This window comes from Furipterus horrens, unplaced genomic scaffold, assembly GCF_987537825.1.
Source record: "Furipterus horrens unplaced genomic scaffold, mFurHor1.1.pri manual_scaffold_11, whole genome shotgun sequence".
In the NCBI taxonomy this organism is placed as follows: Eukaryota; Metazoa; Chordata; class Mammalia; order Chiroptera; family Furipteridae; genus Furipterus; species Furipterus horrens.
The window spans coordinates 53,451,371-53,466,682 of NW_028327181.1; the positions used below are offsets into that span (position 1 = coordinate 53,451,371).

Sequence of the window (15,312 nt, forward strand, 5' to 3'; positions counted from 1 at the left end):
ATGGTGCAGAGGGGCAGTGCGTGGTAGTGGTCAAGAGCCAGGCTCCCTGGGTTCATATCCTGGCTTTGCCACCTCCTAGCTGTGTGGCCTTAGGGCAGTGGTTTAACTTCTCTGTGCCACAGATTCTCCAGCTCCTCACCTGTTCCCACTCCCTAAGGTGGTCCAACCCTCAGGCCTCTACTGCTAAGCTCCGCTCACCCTTGCTGGGGGCCCCCCCAGGGTGAACTAACAAGCAACAGCTCAAGTCCAGCTTACGTTCCTGGTATGCACCCCACATAGGCGCATGGAGCGTGCGTCTGTGCCTCAGCCACCAGCGGGTCGGCTAGCCGCCCCTCTGCCCCTCCTCTCAGCCCCGCCGCGCTCTTGTGGGGAGACGGGAGGAAGCGTGCTGGCTACACGTGGAGTGAACTGAGAACAAGAGGGCAGCACCCCCTCCTGCCCTTGGCTGACAACCTTCCTCTCTTCCCAGGGTTCGCGGACTGATGGGGGTGGGGGCACAGCTGTGCTGGCTCGGGACCCACTCCTGCCGGTCAGCCCCACAGTGTGGCTGCGGGTCCCTGTCCTGACAGCTCACTGTGACTCAGGAACTTCAGCACACAGGTCACTCGGCACTGTTTGTCCACAGAGTTAGGCTTTGGCCACGGTTTGGGAATACAGATGCCCCTAATACCCTGCCTGATACCCTTGTCTGGAGATGCCTGTGTTGATCCCCCCAGCTTGGCCCCACCGCCAGGCAGCCCCTCCTCCTCTCCGGTCTCTGCTCCCCCAGCTGTGAAATGAGGGACTTGCAGGGGCTGACCTCTGAGGTCCCTCCAAAAACCTGTCCTGGGGCTAAAGGGGAGAAAGCCTGTGGAGACTGGCAGGACGTCTGGGCCAGCTAGCCAGTTATGTCCCAGACTCATCCCTTTGAGGGGCCTGGTGCCCCAGCAGCGCCAGCAGGCTCCGTTAGTCCTGAGCCGGGTAGGACCAGGCTGGGGAGAGTCTTGTTCTTGGCCTGCCACTGCAGGGTGGCAGGAGGTGAGCCTTTCAGGAGTGTCCATTCCCAGGGACACATATCCATGCCAGGTGCCAGTACAGTCCGGGCGAAGGGGGGCCCCGAAAGCCTGAAATCTACTCACTGGCTCAGGGTCAGTGGGCTCACTGCCTGGACCCCCAGTGAGGAGTCAGTAGACGCAGGGGCCACAGGCGGCTGTGAAAGGTGCCCTGGAAGGGCCCTAGGACACCTTCAGGCGTTGAGGTGCCATTAATGGAAACACCCAAGGTCCATGGTCCTGAATAACCAGCGAGGGTTTTTTTCTTTAACTCAACCTGCCACCTGAGCAGCTTGGAAGCTGCGGAACCTGGAGGCCTGGTCTGCGCTCCAGGGTCTCAGTCCTCGGCAGGCTCGTTCTCACGCCCAGACCTTTGTACATGCTGTCTTCTTTTTCTGGAATATCCCTCCCCCTGCCCTGCAACTTTTCTCCTGACTGCCTCATTCACCTTAAATGTCCCTCCTGAGAGGCTTCGCTAACCTTCAATAACAGAGAGTGGGCTCCCTATTCGCACCTCCCAGCACCGCCCCGGTCTTCACAGCAGGATCACTTGTGATGTCCTCCATTTTTGTCTGTTAAATTGTTTTCCAATGTCTCCATCTCCTACCCAGGAGCTGGCCTGCTTCATTCAATGCTGTGTCCTACTGCCTGACACATAGTAGGTGGTCGTTAAATATATGAAAGAATACATGCATGCAGACCCCTGCACCGCCCCGTCCCTCGAACATCACTGAGGTGATGTGATGCTGGGAGGTTCACAGAGGGCATTTCCCTGGGTGTGTGGCTCTGCCCAGGCAGGGGGAGTATGGGGACTTGCCCACTGGGGCCTTCGTGAGCTGGACTGCCAGCTGGCCGCCAAGTTCAGGTCAGGATTCCGTAGCTCTTTGCATGTTGTTTGCATGGCTCAGCTCTGAGCTTCATGCTTCTGCTTGTGGTTTCCTTGTCTGTCCCCAGTCCCACAGAGCTTCCCTCTCTGACCTGGCCTGATTGGCCAGCCATGGGGTCTGCCTGGAAGGCGGAATGTGGTGCCATTCCCGAGGGAAGGGGGGGTTGTAGCAAAGACTGCCGTGATGGTTTCCGCGTCTCTGAAGCTTGCCCAGCACGTCCACCGCTACGACAGTACCCTTGTTCTCCCGTTTGACAGATAAGTAAACTGAGGTTCAGAAAAGTTAAAACTTTTGTTCCAAGTTGCATGGCTAGCAAATACCAGGGTCAAGATGTGAGTCCTAGTCTGTTGATCCAGAGGCCAAGTGTATTCACTGTCTGAGCTACCTGCCATGCTTCCCAAGGGACGTACCTGAAAAGCTGGGCTGGCCGGTCTGGCAGCTCTTAGAATGTGGCACTTCCCCCAGCCCCCCACCTGGTGCTAAAACCCCTTCTTAAGTCCCTTCCTCAGTGGCCCTCCAGCCTGCGCTGGGCACCCCAGTCTGTCCTCAGTAGGACGAGGGAGGGGGGCCAAGAGGGGTCTTTGGAAAACAGTTAACACTGCCAAGCCTCAGAGAAAGCAAAGAAAAAGGGCCAGAGTGGAGGTGAGGGCAGAAGAGGAATAGGTGCCTCTGGCCCAGGCCCCTAAGCAGCAGGTGTGGCGGGGCAGGAGTTGGAGGGATGCAGGTGGGCACCCCCACCAGGCCTCAGCATTGGAGCACCCAGTGCCAAGGGCGACCTCTGTGCTCTTCTCCTGTGGACCAGGCTCCCTGCCCATCACTGGGGGTTGGGGGATGTAGGCCTGGAAATTTAGAAAAAGCCCCCTGAGCGATTCTGAGTTTTCCCTTGAAGTCCTCCTGTCTGTCCTCCTGGGGTCTGGCCACGCCCTGGGCACTCCCCAGGCTCTTGGGGACACTCACCACTGCCGGGGGGCAGGCGCCCCTCCACTCCTGTCCCTGACCCCTCGCTTCCTGAGGCATCATGCTGTTGGGCTGTAGGAGCACCCCTTTCTGCCAGAGCAGCACCTCCAGGAGCCATTCTAGCCCCGGAGGCAGCTGTCAGGCCCCTCATGCTGTGCCCGCAGCGCTCACACAAGAGCAAGGCTGACAGCCCTGGGCGGTGAGTGCCCACTGCCTGTGCCCTCCGCCCTCTAGGCCGTGTGCTCTGCACTCCTGGGGGCCTCCGGGCTGACGATGTCTGTCTCCCACACAGGCGATGACTCAGGATGCAGCCAGGGGCCACGACATGCACAGAGGACCGCATCCAGCACGCCCTGGAGCGCTGCCTGCACGGACTCAGCCTCAGCCGCCGCTCCACCTCTTGGTCAGGTAGGTGTGAGGGAATGACCGCAGTGCCCTTAGAGCCCAGGGAAGCCTCAAGGGCCGCAGGGAGCACTGGGCCAGGCTTGGAAGCTGGCTGAATCTGGTTGCACCCCTGTGTGACTTCAGCAAGCCGCTGGACCGCACCTGGCACAGCAGCTGGTGGACAGTCAGCCCTCGGCGGGCAGCGGCTCCTCCCCTCTCCCACACGGCCTCCTCGTCCTGCTCAGGGCCCTCTCTGCTTCCCTAGCATGTGCTAGAAGCACAGTAGTTATTGAACCTGCTTAGAAATACCACAACAGCTGATTCCGAAAGAGCAGCTGGTAATTCACAGGCAGTTCTCCCCAGAATTCTGTTTTCTTGGCTTCTGGTTCCTTCCATAGCCCCGTTGTCCTGTTTCCCATAGAATGAGGAATCGTCTCAGCAGACCTCTGGGCAGCAGGCAGCCTCCTGTTCCAGCTTCCCCAGGACTGAGAGCAGGAGGTACCTGCAGGCTGGGATGGCTGTCTCTGAAGGCTGGTGACTAGTTGTAGTAATTCCTTATGCTTGTAAAGATTTTTCCCAGCCCGTATCTCACTTGCCTCCCTAACTACCTCATCAGAGAGATATCCACTGCTCCTTGAACGTACCTGGTTCCTTCCTATCTCAGGACCTTTGCACTGGCTGCCTGGGGTTCTTCCCTCAGAGCTGTGCACGGCTGGCTCTTTCTCATGCAGGTCTCAGCTCAAATGTCACCTCCTCTGGGAGACTTTCCTTGGCCTTTGGAGTTAACCAGCTCTGGATTAAAACTCCGTCTCCTGGCTATATAAAGTTGTGTAAATCATGTAACCTCTCAGGACCTCACCTGTCTTGTCTGTAAAATGAAAATAATAACAACAGAAACTGCCTTCCTGAAGGAGGGGATGGGAGACTCAATGGAGACAGTGTATGCAGAAGCCTAGCATGTAGTAGGTGGTCAATAAGTGGCAGTACTTTTCTTCTCTCTTTCTACGCAGATTTTGACGGAGCTTAAGCTTATAGAATTGAGAGGGCCGTCAGTAAGTAAAATAATGAAAAAAATCTGACTTTTACAATTTTACAAAAACCTGTGACCACATGAAACACACAGGTAAGGGCCTCCTGCACTTTGGGAGGACCCGTGCACATGAGGGGGCCTGGGGCTCCATGAAACTCATGCTCTGGCCACTTCTGCCCCTGCCGCTGTCACTCCTCATGACACACACACACACACTCACACTCACAAACACTCGAGGCCTCCGTGACCACCCCTTTAATTTTTAGGAGTTTACCCTTGCTGACTGCAGAGAAACAGAGACTGACAAAATAAGCCTGGGGAAGTTAGTGACAAAATGTTCATTGTCGCTTTCAAAATATAAATGAATGTGGCTTCCCCTTCCTGGGCTCCATTCCAGGCAGTCCTGGGAAGTCGCACGGCTGCCACAGACTCCGCTTTGTGTTGGGGTGGAGTGGGCGGGGGGGGGGGTCATCACGGCTCCTCTCCTTATTCTCCCAGCAGCCTCTGCCATTGCCCTCCTTGCCTGCATCTCGGAGGTCCCAGCAGCCCCTGTAGGAACCCAGGGCAGCGTGCTGGTGGGAGGACCAGTGCCCTCCAGAGACACAGGGACCAGAATCATGGTCGGTTCACTGGCCTTTGAAGGGGATCCCAATCCCTCTCTGTGGCTCTTGAGATTCCAGGAATAAGAAGTTGTCATTATGTCTTAATGGGGCATGAGAGCGTTGAGTGTTGATCCAGAATTTTCTGAGACTCTTACTTCACAAGAAATGCTCCAATGCAGCCCCAGGGGCCCCCGCTGCTCTCCAACCCCAGACTGACCACTGGCCTCTCCCTTTCCAGCTGGGCTGTGTCTGAACTGCTGGAGCCTGCAGGAGCTGGTCAGCAGGGATCCAAGCCACTTCCTTATCCTTCTGGAACAGATCCTTCAGAAAACACGAGAGGTGAGGGCAGGGCTGGGATCGGCCTCGTGGAGTCAGGAAAGAGGTCCCCACGAATGTCATTCTGGGGTGCTGGGACCACCGAGGGGCTTGGCACAGACACCAGGAACCTGCAAGCTCTCCAGTTCGTCTGTGCTTGTGGATTTCAGGTTTCTGGGAAGGGATACGTCTCTCTCAGTGAGAACACATGGTACGGCAGCAAGGGTTCTGGAAGCTACTTTTTAAGACAGACATTGCTTGTAAGTCAAGGTATTGACCAGAAAAGAGGGAGGAAGACTTACTGAATTTTATTCCTCAAAAAGATCCATAAAAACAAAGACACAAAAGAGAAAACTCATTGGAGAGGTAAACTGAGACCTCCTCTAGTAGTTTAATAAATCAGCTTTTATGTCTAAGAGGAAGAGTGTGCTTAATGCTGAGCTGGGCTGGGCTTCCAGAACATCTCTGAGTCCCTAAAGAGGATTCTGGTTCTTTTATAAAGTATTCTCCTTAAAGTTTTGTCTTAAAGTACATAGCTGAGTTGGAAAACATTTGCCTTTCTCAGTTAGCTGACCCTTTACCTATAAGGAGAAAGTGTCGGTTTATCAAGACACCCCAGGTCCCAGTTCTCGTGCCCCCATTTACCTGGTGCGTTTAGGAGAGCAGAACCATGGCTGAGCGCTAACGGAGAATTTTGCATTTGAGCCTGCTGAGGTCAGCAGGCACAGCAGGGACACAGGGTTTTCTCTGTGTCTTCAGCCCCATGAGTTCTAGAATGGGCTAGAAGACCAAAGAATTCTAAATCGTGTGTACAGGTGTGGATGTGGTGTGGTGGGTGAGCTCTATCAAAGAGACAGCACACACAAAAAAGAACTGGAACTTGTAAACATATATGGAAAAAATGCTGCCCCAGTGATAATAAAATAAATGCAAATTAAAACCATGTTGAGACAGCCTTTGCCTAGCAAATTAGCAAAAAATTATAATAAGTGATGCAGAAAGGGGTGTGGTGAAACTGGTACTTTTATACATGTAAGATATTATAAATGACAAAATCTTATGGAAAGCATTTGGGTAATATGTTTCAAAGATCATGAATATGATCTTGATTGGTTGATTCTACTTCTTGAACTCTATCCTAGGTAAATCATACAAATTATGTAAAAAGAAATTTTCTCAAAAGTTTTTATTGCAAAAGTAATTACAATAAATAGCAAGAAATAATCTCAAATATGTAAAATGAAACTAATAAATTATGGCTGTCTACTAGAAGGAATATTATGCAGCTAGTAAAGATAATAAATATTATACAAGGGTATTAACACAATTTGGTATGTAATAAAATTACGTCAGTAATATTTATTAAATGCTTTAGAGGAAATTGATTAAACATTTGGAAAAATACAGTGAGAATCCTAATTCATAATATACAGCAATTTAAAGATTTAAATTTAAGAAAATAAAGCTTCAAAGAAAACAAGAAAATATGTAAGAGTATTCACACAATCCTTGCATGACAAAGCAAAAATCCATAAAGGAAAAAATCAACACCTATAATTTATATACATGAAACAAATCCATAAATTTAAAAGACAAATAAACTGGAAAAAATATTTTCAATACAAATAACAGGTAAATGTATAACCAGGAGGGGAACAAAAGGTGGTCTTAGACCCCATGTAACAAAACAGAAATTTATCTATAATATATGTAAAAGACATTAAGAGTAAAAGTAGACACACCATGATTACAACTCTGCAGAGGAAAACACATCGAGAAAAATGGTATAAGGAGAAGTGTGTTGAAACATTAGCTGTGGCTGAGTTTGGAAGCGGGGCATTGTGAGTGGGTTTTTGTTTTTTTTTCCTAACTAATATTTTCCAAATTTTGGTCTTGTGGTTACATTGCTTTTCACTTAGAAAACAAAGAATAGAACCAGAAAGCGCTGCTCTGTTCTGCACCTGTGAATGAGCCTCACCCCCGTCTCCTGTCCTCTCCCCAGGTCCAAGAGAAGGCAACCTATGACCTGCTTCCCCCGCTGGCCCTGCTCTTCTACTCCACGGTCCTCTGCGTAAGTTCCAGGCTGGGCCAGCTGGGGCGATCGGGGGAGGAGAGAGAACGACCCCCTACCTAGGGCAGGCACAGCCCTCCCAACTCTGAGGATGAACACTGAGAGAGAAACTGTCTGGGGGTAACACTTGAGATGCCTATCAGCCTCCTGATGGCTTCAAATCAGCCATCTTGAGAGGTCTCTGGGAACTCCATGTGGATGCCACTTTGCCTGGCACGTCTGGGCATCCATGGAGGAGCTGCTACCACAGCCTGTTCACAAGCCACGGAGAGAGAGCCTGTTAAGGAGGTTTTATGTCCACCTCATTTTGTACCCCGATGGTCAGTTTCACCCAATGTCATCACCCCATGTTCTTCAGACTGCTCAGTTCACTTCAAAGAATAAACACTTCCCTCTAGGAAGGAGAAATGTGGTTTAGGCGTTGAAGACCATTCCCCAAAATGAGAGACAGCAACAGCATCATTTAAGATGGCCTTCAGCTTTGCAGAGAGGTGCTCTTCTGGATCGGGTTATATTTAGTAAGAACAAGGCCCTCCAGTAGAGACATCCTTTGGCACCATCTTGCCTATGTGTAACTCATTCCCTGTAGGTTAGTTCCAGTCACTCCTGACCTTGTCCTTGGACGTACTATTGCCGGGAAATGTGTGCCCTTTGTGGAACATTCCAGAAAAGTAGCAGGTTCTATTGTGGAATAGCCGTGAACTTTCTCTTAGCCAGACTTCTCTGCTTGCCACTTCCTCTCCCTTCCAGACACCACACTTCCCACCAGACTCAGACCTCCTCGTGAAAGCAGCCAAAACCTACCACTGGTTCCTGACCTGGCCTGTTCCCTACTGCAGCATCAGCCAGGAGCTGCTCACCTTCATCGATGCTGAGCTCAAAGCCCCAGGTAGGTGTGACGTCAGCTTGCCCGTGGAGCAGGGAGCGCGCCTTCAGGGGGCTCCCCTGCAACTGTTGACTGGCTCTGAGCCTCCTCACCTGTCGCCCTTCAGCTCATCTCTTCCCATGGCCCTGTTTCAAAATGCTGGCATCTCCTCTTCGTGGCACTGTGTGTACACATGTGCCCCAGCATCAGATGGCTGGATGCAGGGAACATGGGCAGTAACTCAAGGAGGGATTCTTAGGGGAGGCTGAGCAGGGGTTCAGGGCAAGGAGGCCCCACCATGTGGCCGAGGCCTCTGCTCTGGTTATCCAGGTGGTCTCAGAGGCTGCCCAGGTCAGACAACGAAGCCCCCACCGTATGCACACGAGGCCCTCACTTGTTCTGTTAGCCTCAGGAGCAAGAAGGGAAATGTGTGTGTGGAGAGGTTCGGTTCTGGCCACGGAAGGTGGCTGCTGTTAGGGGCACACAGGTTGGGGGTTGATGGGCACCATGACGAGGGTGGACAAGGGCCTGGCACTCCGTTTTCATGCCTAGGGTCTGAAAAGTAGGCATTCTTGAAAAATGGCAGGTGCTATAACACACCTGAAAGAGAGGTCAAAGGAAACTACTTTAGAGCAAGAGAAAATACAAGTAAGATTTACTGAGAGGCAGCCTGACGTGACAGTAATTCATTCACCTCAGTGGCTCAAAGGAATAAAGTCGATGAACAACTGAATGGGTGCCTCTAAAACATTCGATAAAATTGAACATCCACTCCTAATATTTAAAATCCCTCTAATATATGGAAACTATTAATATATGGAAGTGTTCTTAATAAGATAACTTCCACAGTGAAATACTAGGGCCATTTTCGTTTAAGTCTATAATCTTCCTCTTCGTGCTTATAAGTATTTTGCCTATGCAAAAAAAAAAAAAGAAGAAGAAGAAGAAGATTTCCTCTTCCAGAGAAAATAAAATTTTAATAGAAATCAAACAATCGCTTAGTTATCAAGACTAGAGGATAAAAAAAAAAAAAGACTAGAGGATCATGCAAAGAACTGTCAGACTAGTAAACAAGTGGCTAAGAGCTTTGCCATATAAGGGCCTTAACCAGTAAGAAGACATACGAAAAACACAATTTTCAGTAGCAACTAAAAATATAAAATGAATAAAATGAATGTGACTAACCTACATAGAGAAAACAAATTTAACTGAAGGGTAAACAAAAGACATGTTGCTAGATTGAGTCAATATTGTAATAATATCAGTTGTTATGGAAATAAATGTTACCATAATCAAAATACCAACACCTTTTAAAATTTAACAAAATAGAAAAAGTCTATCTGAAGAAGTGCTTTACAATAGCATTTATCTATGCATTTATTATATACTTACATATTCTTAAAGAACGATAAGTATGGATGTTTTCTTACTAGGTCTTTGAAGGTATTCTAAAGCTATATATAGTTATTAAAATTATACAATATTGATAAAAGAATGAATAAGTTAATTAAACAAAATACAACAGCTAGAAACAAATTAAATATTTAAAAAATTATTATATAACAAAGTGGCGTCCTCAAACGAGTCATGAAAAAAGGTGCCCATTTAATAAATGGTATCAGGATAATTGAGAGACCATAAAAAATGAGTTAGAATTTTATCTCCAAAAAACAAAACTGAGTTTTATAAAAATAACTTACAGAAAAATTAAAGGTTTAAGCATGGAAAACAAGACCGTAAAAGTAACAGAAGAAAAATAAGTTGCAGGAGCCTAGAATGGAGAAGAATTGTTCCTGCAAGCCAAAAATCATAAAAGAGAAGGCCGACATATTTGAGAGCATAAAATGTAAAGCTTTTTATATGCAAAACCCACTTTAAGTGAAAGATAAATGACAAATTAAGAAAAATATTTTAAATAAAAATTCATAGTATTCGAGCCCATGAAGAGTTCTTTTGAGTTAATTAAAAATAGGCAAACAGCCCTGGCCAGTGTGGCTCAGTTGGTTGGACTATTGTCACATGGACCAAAAGGTCGAGGGTTTGATTCCCAGTCTGGGCTCATACCCAAGTTGCAGATTCAATCCCCAATTGGGGCACATACAAGAAGGCAACTAATTGATGTTTCACTCTGGCATCGATGTTTCTCTCTCTCCCTCTCCCTTCCTGTTCCTCTAAATAAAGCAATGAGAAAAATGTCTTCCAGTGAGGACAAAAAAAGTAGGCAAAGACATCAATGAAAATATGAATAAAGAACATGATTTAAGCAGATCAGAAAAGAACCATAATCAGCTGAGGAACATTCCCCCAGACACACACATAAAGCATTCGCCCTTACTAGTCATAAAGAAAATGAAGAAGTTAGCAGTGAGACATCATTTTCACCTTATCAAATTGGCAAAGATAAAAATAAATAAATACCAATATTGGTCAGGAAAAGGGGAGCTGTGTTCTCTAAAATGTTAAAAAGAATATCCTTTCACCCAGTAATTCTATTCCTAGAAATTTGAACAATTATGGATATGCAAAGATTTTCCTACAAGGATGTTCATTGATGTGTTCTTTCTAATAATCAACCAATTCCAAAAAACCTAAATATTGAATTTGGTTGAATATATTGTAGCAAAGTCATTTGGTGGAATACTAGTCTATCATTAAAAATGATAGAGAAATGCAATTACTGAGATCTAAAGATGTTGAGTAACTTGAGTTTTTTAAAAAGCAGGCCCCAAAATACCATGCATGTTGAATCCCATTTTTTTTTCTTTTAAATCTATATGCATACCAGGTCCTATTTAGTACTGACAGTGTTTAGTTCTCATTGTACACATTAAGTACACACAGAACAGAAGTACCAAATCTTATTCCCCAACAACTCATGAACCTTAGAAAGCTCAGGGCTAAAGCTCTGTCTGTGAAGTCCTTGGAGGGTTCATGACATCCTTCCTCAACCAATCATCTGATCTCTCTGCCCCCAACCAATCAGCTGTGTGTGTTACCACAGAGCAGAGCAGGCACAGGTTAAGGCTGGCCATCACCCAGGTCTACCTATACATGGACCTCACCTCACGGGAGAGACTTGGGTGGAAGAAGTAAGAAATCAGGAAGCCCCTGAGGAGAAGGTGTCAAACTAGGAAAGGTGCTTGTGCACATGATGAATGGAGAGAGTGCCACCCTAACTTCCCAGGGCACCCCAAGTGAACAAACAAGTTTGAGGCTGATCTCTTTCATTCGCGTCCCTCCCACTGCCCCCCAAAACAAGTGAATATAGATCACTTCTGGACTTCTTGCTGGTGACCAAAATTCCTTTAATAAAAATGCAAAGTCTTCTTCCCATTTCTAATTTGGACAGAAAAGATTTAAAGGCAAATGCCAGGCGGGGCCTTCTATCTGTACCAAAGATTTAAATTACTCGTTCTTTCTTTGAAGTGGATAAGGGAGATTTGGGTTGGGGAGGGCTGTCACCTGCATGTGGGGAGACCGCTTCCCAATTTCAAGTGGAACCAGCTGGCTCTCCTCTGCTGAATGCACGCTATGCCTGGAGATGTTTTTGTGAGCAGCTGAGCAGCAAGTCTGTTCTGGGCAGCCCTGTGAGCGGGTGTGGAGCAGAGAGGTGGGCTGTGGTAAGGCCCGGACTTGGGGACGTGGGGTCCCAAGCCTGGAGAACAAGAGCCAGGCAGAGCAGCAGCTAGAGTTGGACTCAGAGCAAGGAGGACCCTGGGAACTCACTGTGGAGGGCCTTCCCCTGGTCATGGCCCTGGGGACCATGTAAGGCCTCGGGTGTGCTGGTGACGTAGGAGAAGGCAAATACGAGGAGGGTCCCCCAAAACTGGAATCACCTTCTGGTGAGCAGGCCGCTTGTAGTACAGGCTTCCCCCACTAGGTAAATGTCCTAGGAACACATCTGCATCGGTGGACCAGCTAACGTTGTTGTGAGAGGCTGCGTTCGGCTTCAGTGAATTTTTTTTGAAGACTTTCATGATGGGCGAGATTGGCGAGGGCACCTGCCCACACCCCACTGAGTGTTCAGCAGGTTTTCACCAAAACCAGCATGACTCCCAGGCCCCTCCTCTCCTTATTCATCCAATCTCGCCCCAAGCGACTTCCTTTTTTGTTTCCCCGGATGAAAAAAGTCCGCCAAGGGAAACTTTTAGCTGATGTGGAAGAGGTGAAACGAAAAACAGCAGAAGCACTAAAAGGCATCAGAATCAACGAGTCCGAAAACTGTTGTGAGCAGTGGAAAAAAAGTCTTGATAAGTGTATGGCATCAAACAGAGAGGTCTTGGAAGGTGACTGAAGTTTAAACATGTAAGAGTAAGTACACAATTTTTTATAAATAAATTCCACACCCCACCTTGTAAATAAATGTCTGGAGAGGGATACTCAGGCCAGGCTGCCTGTGCTAGGAACTTCTCTTCCAGGGAAAGCAGAACTGAAACAAGAAACCATTAACCCCCTCTCATGCCAGAGAGTCGTTTGCAAACAATGAACAAACCTAATTGCATCCAAACGTACAGGGAGCGCGTGTCACATGTGTGCAGCTCAGGACCAAGGGAACCAGCAAGGTGGCAGGGCTGGCCTCCCAGAGGGTCTAGGTAACTGAGATAAGCTTCTCATGTAAGCTAGAATAAGACTGCAAAATCAGTTGATATCATGTAGGAAAATAAAGCTGTAACCCTTGAGGTTATCCTTTGTAGGGAATGAAAATCACTCATCCCACACCCGCAAGTTAGCCTCTCATTTCACAGAACCTGAGCTCTCATCCACAGCAAATCACAAGCTAAACAAAACTACCCTCATTTACATGAGCCTCAGGTGGGCTTGTTAGAAAGGGCCTGAGGGTGATTTTGTAATATGGTTGTAGTTTTGCCTTATTGCTGAGGGCCCCCACTCCTCCCAAGCCCAGCTGAGGGGGGCGGGGCTCTGGGCGGAGCCAGGGAGGAGCTAGAACGCAGGCGGGGAAGCAGCTGGGAGGAGGAGGCGGCCGAGGCTGCATCCATCAGTGGGTACCAGTACTAGGTATTAGACCACTGTGGTTTCAAATCCTGCAGCTCTGGGCTGTTGGCAAGACGTTTTGCTTATAGGAGCCTCAGCTTCCTCGTCTCTAAAATGGGAGGACAATAATATCTCCCTCTCGGAGCAGCTTAATCGGTTTCACATTGCTTTGGCAGTAAGGTTTGGGGTGATGTTAGCTTGTGAGTGAGGTCCTGGCAAGGTCACAGGGAGAAGATGACAAGAGACCTGAAGAGCTGGGCCCTCCAGCCCGGGAGCCCGAGGGAGTCAGTTGCCATGGAGGTGAATGAAACAGTTTACTCCACTTTGATGTGGCTGGGTAGCAGAGGAAGCGGGCAGGTTATGAAGGCTTCGGGCCTCCCCCTTCTTCCTGACTCCACCCCCCAGTAGGGTGCTGCTGCCTGCACTCTGGGGGGCGGTGGCCGGAAACCTCATGCCGGTGCTGCCAGGTCCTGTCCACCACAGCCCTCTTGGGTGAAGCCCACATGTTTGTTGAAGACTTACTCTGTGACCTCGTGGCTGTGCAGACCACAATACTTGCCTTCAAAGAATCTATCTGTAAGCCTGAGGGTGACAGTGGGCATCATATGTGTGAGTCCCTGAAAGGGCACCGGCCTCCATGATGGCATCTCACCCAGACCACAGCCCTGTGAAGTGAGAGGGAAAAGCAAGAGGAGTCCCATTTTGTGTAGGAGACAATGAAGACTCAGAGAAGTTTATTGTCCCCTGCCCAAGCTCTAAAGTCAAGTGTGAGAGAAAAAACATGGGTCTTGCTATGACGAAGACCTATGTCACTTATTAGTTGATGACCTGGGATGGGTTACCTGAGCTCTCCTTGTCAAAAGTAGGACCGCAGTTATTATTGTTGATAATGATGATGATGATGGCGGCATTGGCTGCATTGCCTGTGTTCTTACAGTACACTTAACACTGCTAAGAGTTGGTCTCATCTGTCCTCAGAACATCCCCCCAGATAGTTATAGTATTTCCATCTTTCAGGTGATGAAACTGAAGGCTAGAAAATGAAGTAGCTTGTCCATAGTCACATAGCTAACAAGAGCTCTACCATCTGAGCCCATGTCGGCTCAAGTCTAAAAACCATATTCTTTGACTCAAAAAACTCTATTCTCACATTGCATAATGCTGTGTTTCTACCAAAAGACCCAGGCAGGTGACTGCATGACTGAAAGACCCTGGCCATCCTGGCCCCTGGGCACTTGCTCCCGCCCCCTTTCCTTTCCCTCAGTGTCTTCCCACCTTGGCCCTCCTGTCAATCAGGGACAAACCTGGATGAGCTCAGTGTTGCCTGTCAACCAGTAACAGGTGAATTGTGAGTATTCTTCAGTGGCAATAAGTTTCTCTTGGAACATGACTGGTCATGAACATTTACATGTTCTACTTTTTGTCTCTGATTATGGAATTAAAGGTTTAAACCCCTTAAAGGAAAGTCAGCCGACATTGACTAGTAGGCAAGGGTCCGTGCTGGTTTTGCTCACACAGCTCTCTGACACCGGGTGTGTGGTCTGTTTCTTCTCTCCCACACACACCGACTCCCCAGCTCTCCAGACACCAGCTGCATGCCCAGCAACTCGGTTCAGTCAGGACACTGACTACCTGGAGTTAGCACAGACCCCACAGGTTAAGGGCTCAGTCCCACAGGACTGCCCCCACTTCAGAGGCCAATCACGAATCCAGGCCTCCCCTACTTTTGACCAACCAGCTACAAATCGGAGTTCCCACAACTCCCTCCTCAGGTTCAATAATTTGCTAAGACAGCTCGTGTAACTCAGGCAAGCGCTTTCCTTACATTTACTGGTTTATCATAAAGGATGTTATAAAGGATACAGATGAACAGCCAGATGAAGAGGTACATAGGGCAAGATCTGGAAGGGTCTGAGAGTAGGAGTGTCTGTCCGTGTGGCGTTGGGGTGCACACGCTCCTGACACATGGATGTGTTCACCCACCTGCAAGCTCTCTGAACCCCATTGTTTAGGGATTTTACGGAGGCTCTGTTAAGTAGGCATGATTGATTAAATCATGCCTCTTTCCCCCCCTGAAGGTCTCTGGGGGAGTTCTGAGAGTTCCAGCTCTCTAACCAATCGCATGGTTGGTTCCACAGGGCAACCAGCCCCCAGCTGGAAGCTATCTAAGGACCCACC

General features: G+C 48.5%; 1 protein-coding gene across 3 annotated transcripts in view; it reads left to right on the plus strand.

The window, feature by feature from the left end:
* PIK3R5 (phosphoinositide-3-kinase regulatory subunit 5) overlaps nucleotides 1-15,312 on the plus strand; it is a 67,964-nt gene that overhangs the window by 39,734 nt on the left and 12,918 nt on the right. For all 3 annotated transcript variants that reach the window (XM_090291416.1, XM_090291418.1, XM_090291417.1), the window contains exons 2-5: nucleotides 3,168-3,283; nucleotides 5,130-5,230; nucleotides 7,209-7,277; nucleotides 8,028-8,166. In XM_090291416.1, the coding sequence (XP_090147542.1) occupies nucleotides 3,181-3,283; nucleotides 5,130-5,230; nucleotides 7,209-7,277; nucleotides 8,028-8,166 (412 nt within the window). In that variant the 5' untranslated portion in view covers nucleotides 3,168-3,180. The remainder of the gene's footprint in view (nucleotides 1-3,167; nucleotides 3,284-5,129; nucleotides 5,231-7,208; nucleotides 7,278-8,027; nucleotides 8,167-15,312) is intronic.